The 16,160-nt window shown below is 46.8% G+C and overlaps 6 protein-coding genes across 6 annotated transcripts; 2 read left to right on the top strand and 4 right to left on the bottom strand.

Annotated features, from left to right (window-relative positions):
• Positions 1-1,160: 1,160 nt before the first annotated feature.
• Positions 1,161-2,742, bottom strand: ALT_0303 (uncharacterized protein; the record flags this gene model as incomplete). Its single annotated transcript, XM_033555159.2, has 2 exons — positions 1,161-2,620; positions 2,670-2,742. The coding sequence occupies 2 exons, from the start codon at positions 2,740-2,742 to the stop codon at positions 1,161-1,163; spliced, it is 1,533 nt and encodes a 510-aa protein (XP_033411050.2).
• Positions 2,743-5,267: 2,525 nt separating this feature from the next.
• Positions 5,268-6,874, bottom strand: ALT_0302 (uncharacterized protein; the record flags this gene model as incomplete). Its single annotated transcript, XM_089598963.1, has 3 exons — positions 5,268-5,683; positions 5,744-6,284; positions 6,344-6,874. The coding sequence occupies 3 exons, from the start codon at positions 6,872-6,874 to the stop codon at positions 5,268-5,270; spliced, it is 1,488 nt and encodes a 495-aa protein (XP_089456627.1).
• Positions 6,875-8,534: 1,660 nt separating this feature from the next.
• ALT_0301 (terpene synthase family protein) lies at positions 8,535-10,084 on the top strand (the record flags this gene model as incomplete). Its single annotated transcript, XM_033555161.2, has 9 exons — positions 8,535-8,704; positions 8,756-8,879; positions 8,936-8,954; positions 9,012-9,193; positions 9,267-9,412; positions 9,467-9,556; positions 9,609-9,642; positions 9,692-9,915; positions 10,015-10,084. 9 exons carry the CDS (start codon positions 8,535-8,537, stop codon positions 10,082-10,084), a joined length of 1,059 nt encoding a protein of 352 aa, XP_033411052.2.
• An 897-nt stretch (positions 10,085-10,981) lies between these two features.
• ALT_0300 (LysM peptidoglycan-binding domain-containing protein) lies at positions 10,982-11,474 on the bottom strand (the record flags this gene model as incomplete). The annotated part of the gene is made up of 2 exons (XM_033555162.1): positions 10,982-11,250; positions 11,363-11,474. The coding sequence occupies 2 exons, from the start codon at positions 11,472-11,474 to the stop codon at positions 10,982-10,984; spliced, it is 381 nt and encodes a 126-aa protein (XP_033411053.1).
• A 1,629-nt stretch (positions 11,475-13,103) lies between these two features.
• Positions 13,104-13,831, top strand: ALT_0299 (uncharacterized protein; the record flags this gene model as incomplete). The annotated part of the gene is made up of 2 exons (XM_033555163.2): positions 13,104-13,375; positions 13,423-13,831. 2 exons carry the CDS (start codon positions 13,104-13,106, stop codon positions 13,829-13,831), a joined length of 681 nt encoding a protein of 226 aa, XP_033411054.2.
• Positions 13,832-14,430: 599 nt separating this feature from the next.
• Positions 14,431-15,513, bottom strand: ALT_0298 (nitronate monooxygenase; the record flags this gene model as incomplete). Its single annotated transcript, XM_033555164.2, has 1 exon — positions 14,431-15,513. One exon carries the CDS (start codon positions 15,511-15,513, stop codon positions 14,431-14,433), a length of 1,083 nt encoding a protein of 360 aa, XP_033411055.2.
• Between the last annotated feature and the right edge of the window lie 647 nt (positions 15,514-16,160).

The raw sequence follows: 16,160 nt of genomic DNA, 5'->3' as shown, positions 1-16,160 counted from the left end.
ACAACTTGCCCTCCCGCGCATCTCCGCATCCATGAATACATCATATCTTTTCCTGTAACAGTACTAGCAAGATTCGCGTGAGTGGCAGGCGTGCTGGATAGCAAAGAATGACAGTGCTGCTGCGTGCTAGTTTCCATGTTGTCCAGAATATAATATGTTGTGTAACTTTTGAGGCATTATCAAGGTGTGCAGAACACAGCCCGTGAAGCGTCCTAGATATATGTAATGAGCTAAACTTGATTAAGATTAAGAAGGAGCACTGGTCCACATGAAACTCAGCAATAATGTGACTAATTCTGTACATTTGCATTAATGTTCACAGGTTTCACGGTCAGACTCGTTCCAGTCCTTCGGCCACTCCATGGCTGTGTTGTTGTTTCTTCCAAATTCAATGCCATCCCAACCGCCTTGTGGTTCTCAATGAGGTGCTAAGTCTGGTTCGATTTGGTAGAGAGAAAATGAAATAAAAATAAAGTCGTTACCCACAAGGCATTTAGCAACCGAATACAATTAACTAGTAAATTACTTTCATTTTGGCCTAAAGGATGATCCTTTTCAGTTCCCATATATTCGCCCGCACCGTTGATAGCATATCAGAGCAACCTCTAGACCTTGTCGTTAAAGAGGCGAGATTAGGTGTTCCTACCAGTATACGTATGATTTGCATCGTCCTTCTGCACGAAGATGTAGCTTCCCCATCATCTACCTCAATCAGTGAGACATTAGACCAGAAAAGGCGTCTTCATTACTCCCTGGTCCAAGGTTCACGAGTCTGTACCACAAGATACAAGGCAAAAACATCTTCACAATCTCCAACAACGCCCTACTGAATTCAATATTATGTTTTGTACCTTGTTAAGAAACTTGTGAGGTTCTGCTGGAGAGTGAACTGTTTTATGTGTCTAGTATTAACACTGTGGATATAATCTGCGCTGAAGATAGTGTACCCACCATGGCGCAGTGCTGGATTGTTTGTCTTGTTTGCAACCCTTATCGTCCACCCAACTGTCCAAACTCTAGATAATCGAACAAGGTTGACCTCTTCAGTGTTGGTGTAGTCTTGTTTAATATCGCTTGTTGGTTTCTGTCATACATCTCAAACTTTGAATGCATAAATCTATTGGATAGCTGAGAACCGTTGAGGATTTACTATAGCCCACTCAGATGATGGCATCCATCCGCAATTTAATCCGCTCTAGAAGCGAATTGACAAACTCCTCGCTGAAGGCACCTTCTTCATGACAAACATGAATGGTAGTTGGACCATCTTGAACACCTGCCACATTGAAAATCAAGTTGGCTGCGTACCCGCCTTTGACAGCACCCGCGGAGAACTCCATATTGGTGATGGTCCAATTTCCGCTGTGCATGTCCTGGCCGACCGATGCACTCGGGCGAAAAGCACCTAGGTTGGAGATAGAGAAAGAATTACGCTGGAAAAGTTTCAACCCCGGTAAAAAGCGGGCAATATAGTCTTCTTCATCTTCCCCTATAAGCTCGATAGACTGCCAAGCTCTCAAGAACGTCTTTTTGTGATTGAGATCGTTGATGACATGCGCTCGATGCTTGCGCGCTAGCTCCCAGAAGAGACTTGATTCAAGCGATGTGTGCTCTTTCGGAGCTGTTTGCTGTCCTGCCTGTCGGAACTTGGAAAGCCAGTCGTAGCTCGACACGACAGAAGCCGCATTGCCCACGGTCTGTTCCCTATCGTGGGGTTTCAAAAATGGGCGGAGATCAACAACTACCTGCGAGTGACAGAATTTGGCTTCAGGATAGAAATCCGCTGCTAATGTCACTTTGATAAGGGTGTGCAGGAGGCTGGTAAAAGATGTTTGGTGGGATCGACAGGCCTGAATGCACTTTTTCATCGTAGCGGCATCGAGGCGAAGAGTGTGAAGTCGCGTCTTGACGAGGTTATCCTCTTTCTGCGGGTTGTTGAAGTCCAGCTTACGAAATTTGGGGGTGGTTTCGTGAAAGAAGAGGTCCTTTTGCCGGTATAACAGCCAGATGCCCCAGAAACGAAGATAGTTCAAGACGGCGTACAGGACGGAAACCGGAACGGGGGCCCGCTTAATTGCATCTTCCTCGGGGAAACCCTTGACGTCTGTTGAAATCTCGACGATTGAAGAGTTGACAAATTCTTCTTTGGGGGAGTTAAGGGCTTCCAGGATACTCTCCAATATGTATGTACCGCCGCGCCCATCGGTGATGTAGTGATCGTAAACGAACAGTATATGTCTTCCGTTAACAATCACCAGCTGCCATGCAGGTCTTATCGATGGCTCAAACCAAAGGCCATGATAGTTCTCAATGGTTGCAGTCAATCCTTTTACTTCCTCCTCTGCTGGAATATTGATGAACTTCACATGGGCATCCAGGTTGATCTGCCGCAGGAAAGCCGACCAGCGCCGATGTTGCCCAGTCTTTGTTTCTGAAGAACGACAGAAAGTAGTTATCCCAAGCTCAGGGTATTTTCGAACAACGTGTTGCAGGGCTGCGTATATGAGTTCTTTGGAAAGCACGATGCTTCCAGCCTTTGTATTGGTGAAGGTGGCAGCAATGATCACATTGGCTTGCATACCAAAGTGATTCAAGAGAGCGAATTGTCTCTGATATCGGCCTATTGTGTTGTCAGTGAGCACAACTGGTCAGAGAATCGCCTGCCTTACAAGCGGGTTGTTCGAGTATAGCCCCAGGTTTGGCATTCAGTGGCTCCCAATCCACGGTTGCTGTTTTTGGCATTATGAGAAAAGACGAGTCAACAGCTTCAAGCTGCTATGCAAGGATCTCAAATGATTCTTGTGCTGGGAGGAAACCAAGCCATTATTTCTGATTGCGGACATTATAACTCTCAGGCGGTGTCAGCTCATGTCCATTCGGGACTAGTGCTGACTCTTGCTGCTGATACTTATGGACGGCTGGTCGTGCGTCATTTGACTTGTCTCCTAAGTCGATGGAGGCCCAATCAAAGTAGATTCAACGTACCCGTACGATTGCTGTTTCGGGTTTGGCTCTAATACAGTAGTAGATGTCAAATTTCCTACACAATGTGCATATATATATTCAGTCTACTACCTCTTTTGATGGGAGGAAACACACAAAGTTGCAGACCACTCTAGACCAAAAACAGACTAGCTCTTACTATATTAGAATTAGTGCAATACTAGCGGCACACTTTAATTAGGCACATCGAAATTCTGTCACATATCAGGCCCGTGCCTGTAACATATTCTTCTCCTTTGTATACGATGCGTTACCGTCGAAATTCTTATATACCAGAAACAATTTAAAACAACTCAGATAGCTTGATAGTTGATACTATAAATAAGCTGATTATAAAGGTGAATCTGCCTTAGAGAATTTACGAGTTCTCTTAGGTCGACGTCCCTGGAGGATTGTGTCAGCCGACGAACCGTCTTCCAGGCGAGTCAGTTGGTCGGTAGTTGTATCCTTATCGATGGGTTCGTCGCAGAGTTCAGATCCTATTGGAAGATGCGCCGTACTAGAGGGGTAGTTTTGAACCTCGTCGTCTTGTGGGTTGGGAATCAGAGCTGGAGATCAGCCTTCGAGGTCTCTTTATTGGAGTCATTGGGTTGGCACGGCTGTTCCATCTATCTGCTTGCTTCTGCTTTCCCACGGACGAAGTAGGAGTCACCGGTGCTGTCGTAATGGAGCCCAGATTTGGAATAAAATAGACATCATCCACGCCAATTGCGAGTCGAGGTGTGTTGGTAGTGATGCCGAAGATTCTCCCAGTGATAAATATGCGGGACTGTCTAGCAAGAAGCGGAAAATTTGTCCAACGGTTGCCATTCTTGAAGTAAAAGGAAACTGTAAATGCCACAGACGCCTTATTAGAGGGATCATAGACATTGGTCTCCAGGTCGTAATGCAACAGAGTAGATCCGTTATTTAACTGTCCTTCTCCACTTCGGACTATTCCCAGTAAGCTGACTGTGAGGAGAGCGGCCTCCGTGCAGTGCATATTATATGCATGAGAATCGGAATGGTCGCCCGGGTGACTAAGGAGACCTTTAGCAGTGGGGAAATTAGCATGGCTTTAGGATTCGTATATTGCCAGTCAACTTCATGGGCGTGTAAAATAAGACGTAGAGCCCCATTTGGGTTTACCGAACTTAAGAATGAGCCCAAGCGTAGATGAATTTGTTTGGTCCGTAGGACTGAGGATTGCCCGGCGAGGCGAAGAAATGTATAGTAGTCGGAAGCTCATTCAACTCAACGCCGTCCGAGTAGAGGTTGGTTTGAAAAGGAAGATGTAAAGAAGCCTCAATTTTCAGAGCAAGACCCTGGTCCGGTCGAGACGGGTCAGGTCCCACGCTGTCTATAAAATTTCTTAAGTGGAGAATAGCTGGGGAGTTGATCTGAGAGGGCATATGAACGCCAAATTTGAAACAGCCGGTGTCAACGAAAATTAGAGGTCTCGGGGTACTGCGGCGGTTCAGTATAAGATATTCCTAGGTAGACATACTAGGCAAGAAAGGCATGTGGAGAAGAATCGCAGCGGTTGTTATCATAGATATATTTAGTGGACATAGGGAATTAGACTAAGCTTTACGTTATACTTATTCAGGTAGAGCTGCGAAAGTGGTAAACTTTACCGGACTGAAATGGTTTTAAGACGCGAAAGTGGAAGAGAGTCACGATGTCACGTTGTTTGGTCAATAAATTTAACCACTACAACGAACCAGATCGACACAAGGACTTCAAGAAGCACTTAAATATCATATATACGAGGGATCATTAATAGAAGCTAGCAAAACTTACCCCTATAAACGAAGATTGTTGAGCGAAGGTAGCAGACATACATAATGTATATGATATAATGTTGAGGGCCTAGATAGTGAAGCTAGCATACTTTCTTTAAGAGGTAATAATAAACGATGTCGGGTATAGCAGCATTAGCAACAGCTACGGCTAGACAGGCCGTAGCGTGCGTAAGGTTGCGGAAGACAACAGCCTGAATGGAGATTTAGGTCATTCAGTTTGAAATGCTAACCAAGCCTGTGTATTACTCTAAAAATACCCTAGCCTAAGTAGTAGTCCAAAGTATGCAAAGGAGCGGAATTTGTAGGTAAAACTTAAAATCTAGTGAAGTTAAAGCACAGAAACCAAAGATATGATTGGATAAGCATAGATGCGAAATAATGATATTCTATTACCATAGAAGAGTGCCCGTTATATGTCAGAAGTTTCCCGCCGAGCAGTAATTGTCTCTTTTTCGCGTTCTTGCAGTCTTTCCATTTCAATTAGCAGTCGAGGATCGGGTCCGAATTGGAGGTCATGCATACGAGCTTCTGTACGAGATGAAGTCCGCTAGAGGATCGAAGGCGGGATAGCTGTACATACATCGAGCAATACTTATACTTCCGGTGATGATCTTGGCTTCGAATGGTAGGGTCGTCTTTGAGGTCGAGGATTGCAGCTGAAAGTGTTGAGCCTTGCACTTTGTAATCGGTGAGGCAGGAGGCTGGGCACATAGGAACCTGCTTCCTTCGGACCGAATAGCCTTTTATGGTAATCGATCGTTCCACTGGAAAGATTGGCATAGCCGAGGGTTCAAGGCCTTGAAATACGGTTGCCTTGGATCTGTTTGGTTCGAATATAACGCAAGACGGTGGTTTAGTGCACATGATGTAGAGGTTGTCGATCTGAAAGAATTCGGCTAGTGATAACGTATGAGGTGGTTATGCCCCTTATTGTTTCTAAGGAAGGATGAACCTACCTGTGGGATCTACCACGATGCCTATCGCAATCCCCGATGCCCCATTGACTAGGCCCAGAGGGGTGCAAATATTGGTCAGTATGACGGCTGGTATATTGCGGGTGTATAGGAAGAGTCCTGGGAAAGGGATCTTGGTGCCTTGGTCTGGCTGCTGGAGTAAGTCGTCTGCATGGAGTCGTAGGTTCGTTGAGGCAGTGGACTTGGTATGCTTATGAAGCGCGGGGAAGATATATATGTTCTGGCATTGGGTCCGGGCAAACTCTGTTAATCGAACGCGGTTGACCTGATGTCGCAGAGAGTTCAACTTAACCACGGTGGTGACACCCTCTAATTGAGGGCTGACTAGGGTCGTGACGGTTTTGCTATTAAGAAATGATCGATCGGTTTCCGTTAAAGTCCCTGCCCTGGCTCGTGATAGCAAATCGCGGAATGCAGTGTCTTCTTCTGCGTGCCTCATTTGCTCATCCAGAATGATCACCTCTTTGAATTGATGCCAGAGTAGATGACTATTTTCATCCTCATATATGCCCTTCTTGGCTCCCTCCATAGTGTCAAGCCTAGAACAGGTGGAAATTGGAAGAAGTCACCAATAAAGATGACAACAGGAAGGCCACCGAAAAGGTCAGGAGAGGATCTGTTGAGGGCTTTGACGATTTTGCATTGATTATCAATCACGCTGATCATGCGCAGATCCATCATGCTGACTTCATCCACGATCATGATAGTCTTACGAAACCAAAGCCGTCTCACTTTGGATCTCATTCCGGTTTCACGCGAACGGTCGATAGATATCCCTAAGGATGTATGGTACGTATTGCCGCCGATGTTATCGGCGGCCGAACCCGTCAGCGCCATGAGGACTACCTCATCTTTTCGTCCGATAAGTTTCATACCAGCGACAATTGCCTTGACAATCTGGGTTTTGCCCGTGCCGCCTTCTCCTCCAACATAGAGGAGCGTCTGATTGCGCCGCGACGAATCATAGGGGTGGTCCGCCCAGGTCAAAGCTTCAGACAGCACTTTCTCCACTACCATTCGTTGTTTCCGATTTAGAGGAATGTCTTGGTTGATCAAGAACGCAAGAGAGGCGCCAGGAGGATTCTGGACCTCGCGGAATTGGAGATCATCCATCGCAGGGATTGTGTCTGAATTAGCTAGCATAGCATGCAGAATGCCATCTTCAATGTGGATGTCAAAATCGTCAAATGCAAACCAGAAGTGCCGGTATCATCATCCGTGGTCTCTTCAGAACTAGGATTGACGCAACTTTTAAGTATACTTCTAGTTTAAACTTATGCCTGTTTATGTATATAGTCATGCATATCATTACTAAATAAACAGTAGAGTAGATATTTAATATCCTTAGTATTAATAAGGAACTGTGCCCTTAGTTCTGTTAGAATGGCATACTTACTAGTTAGCTAGTTTATATAAACTAAGGAGAACTATATTAGCATTAAGTGTGCAGGTGTATAATTGTATTTAGGTTATATATTAAGAATATCCTTCTTTACTTTCATCAGAAGTTTCCTGGATGTCTTATACTCTTAAGGTAAAGTTAGTAAGGATATAGCATGCTATCTTCTGTAGGGGTAAATACTTTTAAATAGAAATATAAAATTCTATAAAAAGCTTTAGAATTTATAGAGAGGAATCTAGTTTATCCTTAAAGAAGTTTTTTATTCTGCTCTCTTTATAAGAAAGTCTCTTCTAAAGAATAGTTAAGAGTAACCTCTACAGACTTAACAGAAGTAGATACTTATAAAGCCTACTAGGATACTACTTAATTACACTTTTTATAAATCACTAGTGCTAGCCTAGGGAAACTTATAATATTTTCTTTTCTTTCTTACTTACTTTAATAGTTAAGAGTAAAGCTATATAACTCTATAAGTTAGAGTTACTGTTCTAGTAATTTTTATAACTTAGTATCTTCTAGAGCTATAGTTATATAATATTATATGTAATCACAAAGGGGAAGCTGAAGAGGATTAGTCTTTTATAGAGTTAATAATATATAAGTTTATCTTTTTAACCGACAGGGTATATAGCCTATTTAAAGCAGTTAAATCATTATTTTCTCCTATAGTTAGCTACTATTTTTACCTTCATTACCCCCCCAAGAGAGCCATATCACCTGGGGGTGATAGAAGCTGTAGAGTCCTTATCTATATTACTAGCACTTATACTAAGAGCACCATGCTGCTGCTTTAGAGGTAAAAAGGGCTTTCTATAGGTTGACCATATTCTATACTAGGCTTAAGTATAGCTAAGTGGATGAGAAGCCCTGTTTTCCACACCCTACGGTCGTATGTGCTAGGTTTAAAGAAAGAGAGGATCTTTTGATTTGTAAGTCTGCACATTTTCCTCCCTATTCAGCTCTCATGTACCTAATCTGCAGGCGTATATAGCAAGGGCAATGTTGCCGATGGATGGGGCCATGGAGCCCAATCAACCCATACACGTTCTGAATGTGGATACTGGCCGTGTCACTGATACGAATGCAGAGACGAAGGCCAAAGCTCATCTCAACTCATGTGCAGAAAAGGTGGCGTATCGGTCCTGACATATCATTTGCAGAGGCTGTTGAAAGCAGATCTCGGAGATTAAGTAGATCGTACTGAATAGTGGGTCACTCTGGCTGAAGTTTCTCAGCTCCTGCAGAAGCTGGGACTGTGTCTTCTTGCCACGGACCATGCTTCCTCTTTCAGCTGGAAGCGCGAAATTCAGAGTATAAAACGCTGAACCTGGAGTAAGAGCCATGGAACACCAGCTTTATCTATTATTTAAAATGACTCGAACAGTTCCGACCCTACAATCCCATGTCGATTTTCGGCAGTCAATCAGAGGACAAACAGCCAGGCTGCCCAACTTCTACGCTCTTTTCCCTGAGTGGAAACCTCGACTTCATCCTGAATATGACCGTGCTCGTGACGAAGTGCTTAATCCGTGGATTGAACGGTAAGTGCTCTGATTTCAGCGTCTGCTGCCGACATTACTAAGGTTGCAAAGCTGGGTCCCTGATGCAGACACAAGCCGCAAATTTCAAAAAGCGGATTTTGGCCGTTTCGCTGCCATCATATGTGCGGATGTGTCTTTTGAGAAGATGTGCACTGTAGCCAAGGCGTTTACATGGGTTCGTTGCCTCTATTGTCTGACGAATGCCCTGAATAGTCTGCTGACCCAAAATAGTACTTTATCTGGGATGATTGTATGCTTTCAGCAGATCGGATCCCAGGGGAAAAGACTAATTGACCACTCTACCTAGTATTTGACTGTGGTAGCCTGACGCATGAGAAAATGGCTATCCCAGAATACCGCGACAAGTCTATGCAATACTTCCATGCAGTTCTTTCCAGCAAAGAGGATCCACCGGACCTATCAGGGTGCTCAGACGAGCTGCAAAAGGCACTGTTATGCTGGGATGAGGTGGCGGCCCACATTCGAGAGGTTTGTTCAAAGGGTATTCTTCACCACCACTTATCTTCTGTCTATTGGCTAATCTTGTTGAGAAACCTGCGAGGTTCTGCTGGAGAGTAAGCTGTTTTACGTATCTAGCGTTGACACTGTGGATACGATCTGCGCTGAAGACTGTGTACCCACCGTGGCGCAATACTGGATGCGTCGAGAACGCACCGCCGGAGTGTACCCCGTCATAGCTACTATTCCGTGCGCAGATCCCGCCAGTAACCATGACTTTGGACTCACACTAACGAGTAGTAGGTTCATTTATGGGGTCGACGTCAGCAAGCAAGAGCTTGCCGGTGAGCTGATGGGACTGCTGTGGAGACATACCTCTTATTTGGTACACATGTGAGTTTCTCTAGTTCAGTTACCAGCGACAATCTGCTGATCACGATTGCAGGATCAATGACATGTTCTCCCTCAGAAAGGAAATTGTACGTATCATTTGACAATTAAACTCCACGTTCTGACACAGACATGCAGGGTGACAATCAGATCGAGAACCTAGTTCCGATCCTGATGCTCAATCACAACATCGACTGCAGCACCGCAGTGGAGCGCTCGAGCTTGCTTGTCCAGGAGGCGGCCTGCGCCTTTCACGAGGTGGAGAAACGTCTACGCGGACTGTCTCTGCAGTCACCCAATCCCGTTACCGAAATGTTCTTGCAAGGGTGCAAGGATGTTGTTATGGGATTGACTCATTGGAGGTATTTTCCCTCCTGCATCTCACTTGCCAGCCTCGGCTAGGTGGACTTCTTCGGTTGATCTGTTCGTTCTTGCCGTGAGATTGAGACTGACAGGAACAGTTACACTGGACAACGGTACTTCAAGCAGTCAGAAATCGGTGTCGACTACGTGATTGAGGTTCAACTCTGAGAAGGACAGTTATACACAGACAGCAGCTTCCTCAGCTCTTCAGGCATGATGCAGGACGGAGGATTCTGGTGGGCGGTGTAAGGTTACAATCGGATAGACCCTGTCTAGAGCGTTTCAATTTTGATTTGTCGGTGGCAAGGATTAAATGTGGCCAGTATCAGTTGCATGAGACCCGAATCTGCCCGATCGATCGATTCATCATGCAGGTCATCTGCAAGCTAGTCTATGGCTAAGCTGAAGAATGGGTCCAACACTAATGTGATGCACGTAATTCTCTGATTTCTCCTCACCGCTACTTCCAAGGGCCCTCTGATCTCTAGTTCCAGACATGCATGTCCCCACCAATTCATTCAGCCTCTAAGAAAGTCATAGTGCGCTCAGTTTCCCTGCATCAGCTCTAACGTAAGAAATCTCTTGAGACCTCAGCACTCTCCTTCTTAGCCAATCGCTTAGCGAGACGGGCCAGACTTAGATCTGTGAATGGTGGCATTCAGATTAGGTGCATATTCATGCATTAGAATGAGATTAGTCCTTGCACGTCTTGCCACCCTCTTCTCAGGGGTGTTTGTAAATCACCAGTTATTTCGTATCTACACTGCGTACTCACATGTGAGCATTCCAAGTGATAATAGCATGGGCTACGTGTGATTGCAGTGCTGATCATTAAGCTGGGCTAATAAACTAATTAATTATGTTGGAAGTAGCATGCGGTTGATTTTTAGAGGTGTAGGTGCACTTAATAACAACTCACTGCAGTTTTTCAGATCACTCATGTTGAAGATCAGGAAATATGGCAGAATATTGATCAAACTCGCCTCTATCATCAGGACGGAAGATTAGGTTTTCTAGGAACGGCATACATTCCACGTAGCCCTCCTTACGTCCAGTAAACGTACATTACACCCCAACACAGTAGGAATAACCCAACCACAACCCCGAGCAATCCTCCCCAACAGCCAGATTCCAGCTTACAAAGTCGTCCGCTCTGACCCCATACGCCTGCTCGATCGACCAGCAAGAGTCGCCCTCGACGGCAGTGTAGTAGGTCTTGCAGGTGGAGATGATGCCCGTTTCGGTCGGAACTGCGCCGGTGGTGGCCGTTGAGGACGCCGGTGTCGTGGTGCTGGTAAAGGTTGTCGGCCCAGCAACACAGTACGTGTTTCGATCTGCGGGTATTCGCAATTCGACCCGATGCCAGGGTTCCAGCAGTAGAATTGAGCAAAGGTGATGCAGAACTCGGACTCGATTGCTGCGCAAAAATCAGTATAATTGGCACACATGGGATGCCACCGACAGCCTCAACGCAATATGCTATGCCTAGCATGAGGTCCGTGCAGTTGGCGTCAATTTCCGGGTGGAGAAAGTAGAAGTCGTTGAGGGAAATGCCCATCTAAATGAAAACAGATGCACACTAATCGCCATCTTGGATAGTATAGTATTTTCCAGAGTCACTGTCAGTTCCCTGAGCAACATTCGTGGGCACTGGCGCAGCTGTCGCGGCCGTGGATGGGCTGGCACTGTTGGAGGTATCCAACCAACCGCCAGTGGGGGTGGACTCGTCAGTTAGCTTCTTATTTGTTTGTACAATCTGGTGTATCCTACCTGACGCATATAACTGTGCTGTCCAAACTGTCCATGTTTCGACAGAGGAGATTGATATTAGGATTCCAGTCTGGAGCTGAATGACCGTGATTTCTTCGGAGACGGTCCGGATGATAGATGTACGGGTATCATTTGGTTGGACAGTGTAGATATCGCATCTCTGGGGAATGCACACCATCGTGCCCATGGTGAGGTCGGAGCAATAGATATCTAAGTTGTTGTTGTACGCGAGGTAGATGTAGAAACATTGTGAGCGATTGCAACCGATTGACAAGCGTCTCCATCCATCACTGTGTAGGTGTCCGTACATGTTGCTGTCATGGTCGGCGCGCCAGTCCCTGTTGTCGTGGGCGTTGCGGTCGTGGCAGTCGCATTCAAGGCCTATGCGGTTGGTGAAGTAAAGGGATAGTTGGATGCGAAGCTCTCAGCGAGATCGTCGTCATGCCAGATGGGCGAGCTCAGTTCCACTTGTTGCATGCCGAGCATGCAGTCCCAGCAGGTCTGCTCCGAGCCTCATCCGTAAGGGTAGTCCATGACTGGACCAGGATATCACAGAATTCTTGGTCGTACTAAGACCTACGGTTAGTTCTATGGCACTTATGGTCAATGGAGACCGGAAACATGCACGGATCAGTCAGACATGAAATACTGTACGTGTAAATGAGATGGTCAATGACCCAATTTGCTTGGTATGCACTGCCACTATCCGCAATCACATCCTCTGCAGCAGCGAGGTAGTCATTACTACAATATCTGTTATGATTCCGATCTGATATGCTCACTGACGCCTCAGCTGGGCTGGCCTTATGGATGCATTGGCCAGGACGGAAGTGCACTCCACAGTTGTATTGAGTGCCGCTATACAGGCAGAGGCTAGCCCTGTGAAAATATATATCGTCTTTCTGCTATATAATTCTAGTACAGAAAAATAAGTAGCCGACGCCCTAACCGCCACCCACTTCCGCAGCAAATAAAACGAGAAGAAAAAGCCAATCATCTCAGTATCTACCAAGTAGGCCCAGAAGTCATGCTAGTCTATCAGACATTGTCTGCTGGTTGCAGCTTTTGTTCTTGTACGAGCGGTAATAAACGGTGTTTTAAGCTAATATGGTTTTATTCGCCTGTGGGCCTGGTGCAAACCTCAGTGACATATTTAGCATTGGTCTAAGCTACCTACCTTAGGGCTTGGCAGGGGAACGGCTGTTCTGATTGGCGACTGAACTTCGGCCCAATAAATCCCGGAAAACCCCCAGTTCAAGTTTGTTTCTCTTCTGATAACTTACATTGGACTGCGCAACCAAATAGGCGACGAATGACGATTACCTCGCACCATCACATCATATCATATCGCCAATCATCCAGCCTTGCCTCATCAAAGCAAGCATCTTATCCTCTTCTCTCTCTCAGTCTCTTTGGAATGTCTTACGAAAGAACAGACGCAACCTGCATCCGCGAAGAACTAACCAAAACCGGCGCCCAGAGCTGGGGCTTCTTCATCTACCGCACCTGCTCTTACCATGATGAGTCACAATGGGAGCAATTCCTCTCGCGCATGAAAGGCTTCGCGGAGAAAAATCATCTCAGTGCGCGGGAACGCGGTCGCGACGGAGAGGCAATTCTTCCCCAGCTTGAGTGGAACGTGCAGCAGCACCCTGCGCTGGAGAATTGCTCCAAGGAGGAGATCTGGCGGTATGCCTTCATAAGTTCTAATCTATGCTATGGCTAACGTGCTGTAGACGGCATCGGGGGCTGATGAGAGATCTGTATGGGGAGTACCAACCGGGAGACATCCGGCATGGGTATCCGATTGTGGTGGATCGGGAAGCGCTGGAGTCGGTTCTGAGGGGTCCGGCGCCAAGTGAATGGAGGGCCGCTGATTATCGGACTTCTACTGCGTATGTTATTGTGTTGAATATGAGCTGGTTTGATCAGATGGAGGAGAGGAGACTTCGTCGGGAGGACAGGGGCCGACGTAGTGGGGATGTGCCTAATGAGGAAGCGGACGAGGATGATGGGCTGGATGAGATTGTTGGTTGGAAAAAGGTGTTGGTGGTCAAGGTGCATCCCAGACTCTATTCGTTTTTGCTGACTCCGCTGTGGCATATCATGTATGCTGAACCCCCTGAGATTGAGCGTTTGCCTTGACTTATGTTCGTGTCTATCGATAATTGAAGCGCAGGATGCAGGTATGATCGAATTTACAATGCTTTGTCTGACAACCCCTAAGCCTGCGGCCTGCCAAAGTCCTGATCCTTCAACGCATTACCAGTCTTTTATGGGTATAATTTTGATTGTCATATCTATATTTCGTAGATGTCCGCAGTATTGACTCACCATTGCATGGGATGCAAGCTGACGATTTTAGTGTATATTAGGGAGCTTCTCTTGGTTAGGTTGTGATTCATATACAGTGTCTTCTCCGCAATCTCCGGCAAAGCCCTTGTCTTATCCACGGCATAGCGTCGCTGGTCACATGGATGCATCCTAAATGATTGACTCAACCTAAGACAATGATTCCTAGAAATCAGTCAACTGGATATCCAACTACAGAAGGACAACACCTGGCCTCACTGCAGTCAGTTGCGGTAGAAGACCAAAAAGTTTACAAACTAAGAACGTATGAGTCGACGAGCAAACTTCTAGCTAAAACAAAACCAGTACAGGTTTACCGGTATATTGAAGACCAATTGCAGTCCGAGAGGTACTGTTTCACAAAGGACGTGAATGATGGCCAAGACGTACATTTAATGCCCCCGCAAGGATGGAAGACTCAGTAGCACCCCCTCACGGACATCACGAATGATCGTCGCAGCATCCTTTATTTCGTGGATCAACCCGATGGAAGCTCCTGCATAGGTGGCAAGCCGTCCCTCCGGTCCCCAACCACTATCACCGGCCTTAAGAGCTTCATCATGCAGCTTCTTCAGTTCTTCAAAGGGCCTACCCGCCTGGTACTCGATAAAAGACTTGTTAATGATAGTACGCGGACTATACTCTTCTGGCCATCCTTTGGTGCCGCGGAGTTTGTTATAAAGCAATGTTCGTGCGGTCGTAACCGCGCCGTCGCTGGCTCGCACGATTTCACGTTGATACCCGGGGTTAATGCGCGCTTCATGGGATACGAGAAAGCGCGTCCCCATCACCACGCCGGAGGCACCCAGGCACATTGCCGCCAACACTCCCCGCGCATCAGCGATCCCTCCAGCGGCAAAAAGCGGGATCTGGCTTCCTGCGAGTGCATCGGCCACCTCTGGGAAGAGCGATAATAGCCCAAGTCCATCCTTGGCGCGGCCGTGGCCTCCAGCGTCCGTCCCTTGAATAACAATCACATCGGGCCGCACGGAACTCTGGACAAGCTCCTTCGCTTCCGCCAGGGTTCCTATTTGAATCCAGATTTGGATACGTGGTGAGGCGCTGCGGATTCGAAGAGACCAAGCATCGAAATCTCTCTGACCATTTCGCGGGGCGTAGAGCCAAGCCGCACAAGGCCTGAATTTCTCAACTGCTGCTACCGCAACCTCAAGGTTATCACTCCAGAGTTGGAAACCCACGCCAACGGGAAGCGGACACTCGGCGGGCAACAGGGCATGGAAAGCAGATGAAGACGTCCGCAGTTTCCCGACTAGTGCTGTCGCCTCTTCCAGATCCGCCAGCATATCCCGCGTTTTAACGCCCGGTCCTATAAACCCCAACCCGCCAGCGCGAGAAACTGCGACTGCCAACGCCGGACCAGACATGACGCGCATCGGAGCGCTTACAATAAATGGGCTCAACACCCATGGATAGAGCAGGGAGAGTTTCTTCGTGACTTCAGAAATCCCTGGCATTTCAAGGTGTACTCGGTACCGACGGGAAAGGGAAATTAACGGCTTGGACGATAGAGTTGCCAGGCAAAGAAGGCGAGTGAAGTAGACGTAGCGGTGATCAAGTTTATGAGAAGGCGCCTCCAGAGCATCGGGGCGGGTATTGCGGAAACGAATATGATATCAGAGTTTGAAACTGTCATTCGTTAGGGGATCTGCACCAAATGGTCCACAGGTGCGGTGATAAACCACTTACTGACTCTACCCTACTTCGCTTTCTTAGTTTTCTTTCGTTACTATTCTCGCAGGCCTCTTCTTTCCCGAATGACGCTTGCAGTTAAGGCCCGTGATCATGTTTTCATGATTGGTAAGAACTGATGCCAGCCCACCTGTCTGTGTCTGTGCCGCCATCAGTTCAGTAGTCTCAGTAGCATGCCGCGAAGAGTAAACTGCTTAAAACTGGCTGTTACCAGGATCATCATCTCCTCCTACACCATATTGCAGACAGTAATCCTAATGTGTTGTGGCTCTTTTGTAGCCATGCTCCCTTCTCCAGCCAACACTTAGAGTGTTGCTTTTCACAGTGCCCTTTCTGTGGAGAGTGAAAAATGTGAAGGGATATTCCAGCCAGCTTGGTTGGCATACTGGTAGTCGGATTTTCACCCATTCCT

The sequence above is a fragment of the Aspergillus lentulus genome (assembly GCF_001445615.1).
Source record: "Aspergillus lentulus DNA, contig: Alt01, strain: IFM 54703, whole genome shotgun sequence".
NCBI lineage: Eukaryota > Fungi > Ascomycota > Eurotiomycetes > Eurotiales > Aspergillaceae > Aspergillus > Aspergillus lentulus.
Note: the sequence above shows the minus strand (reverse complement) of the source record. Positions and strands in the feature narration are given on the sequence as shown.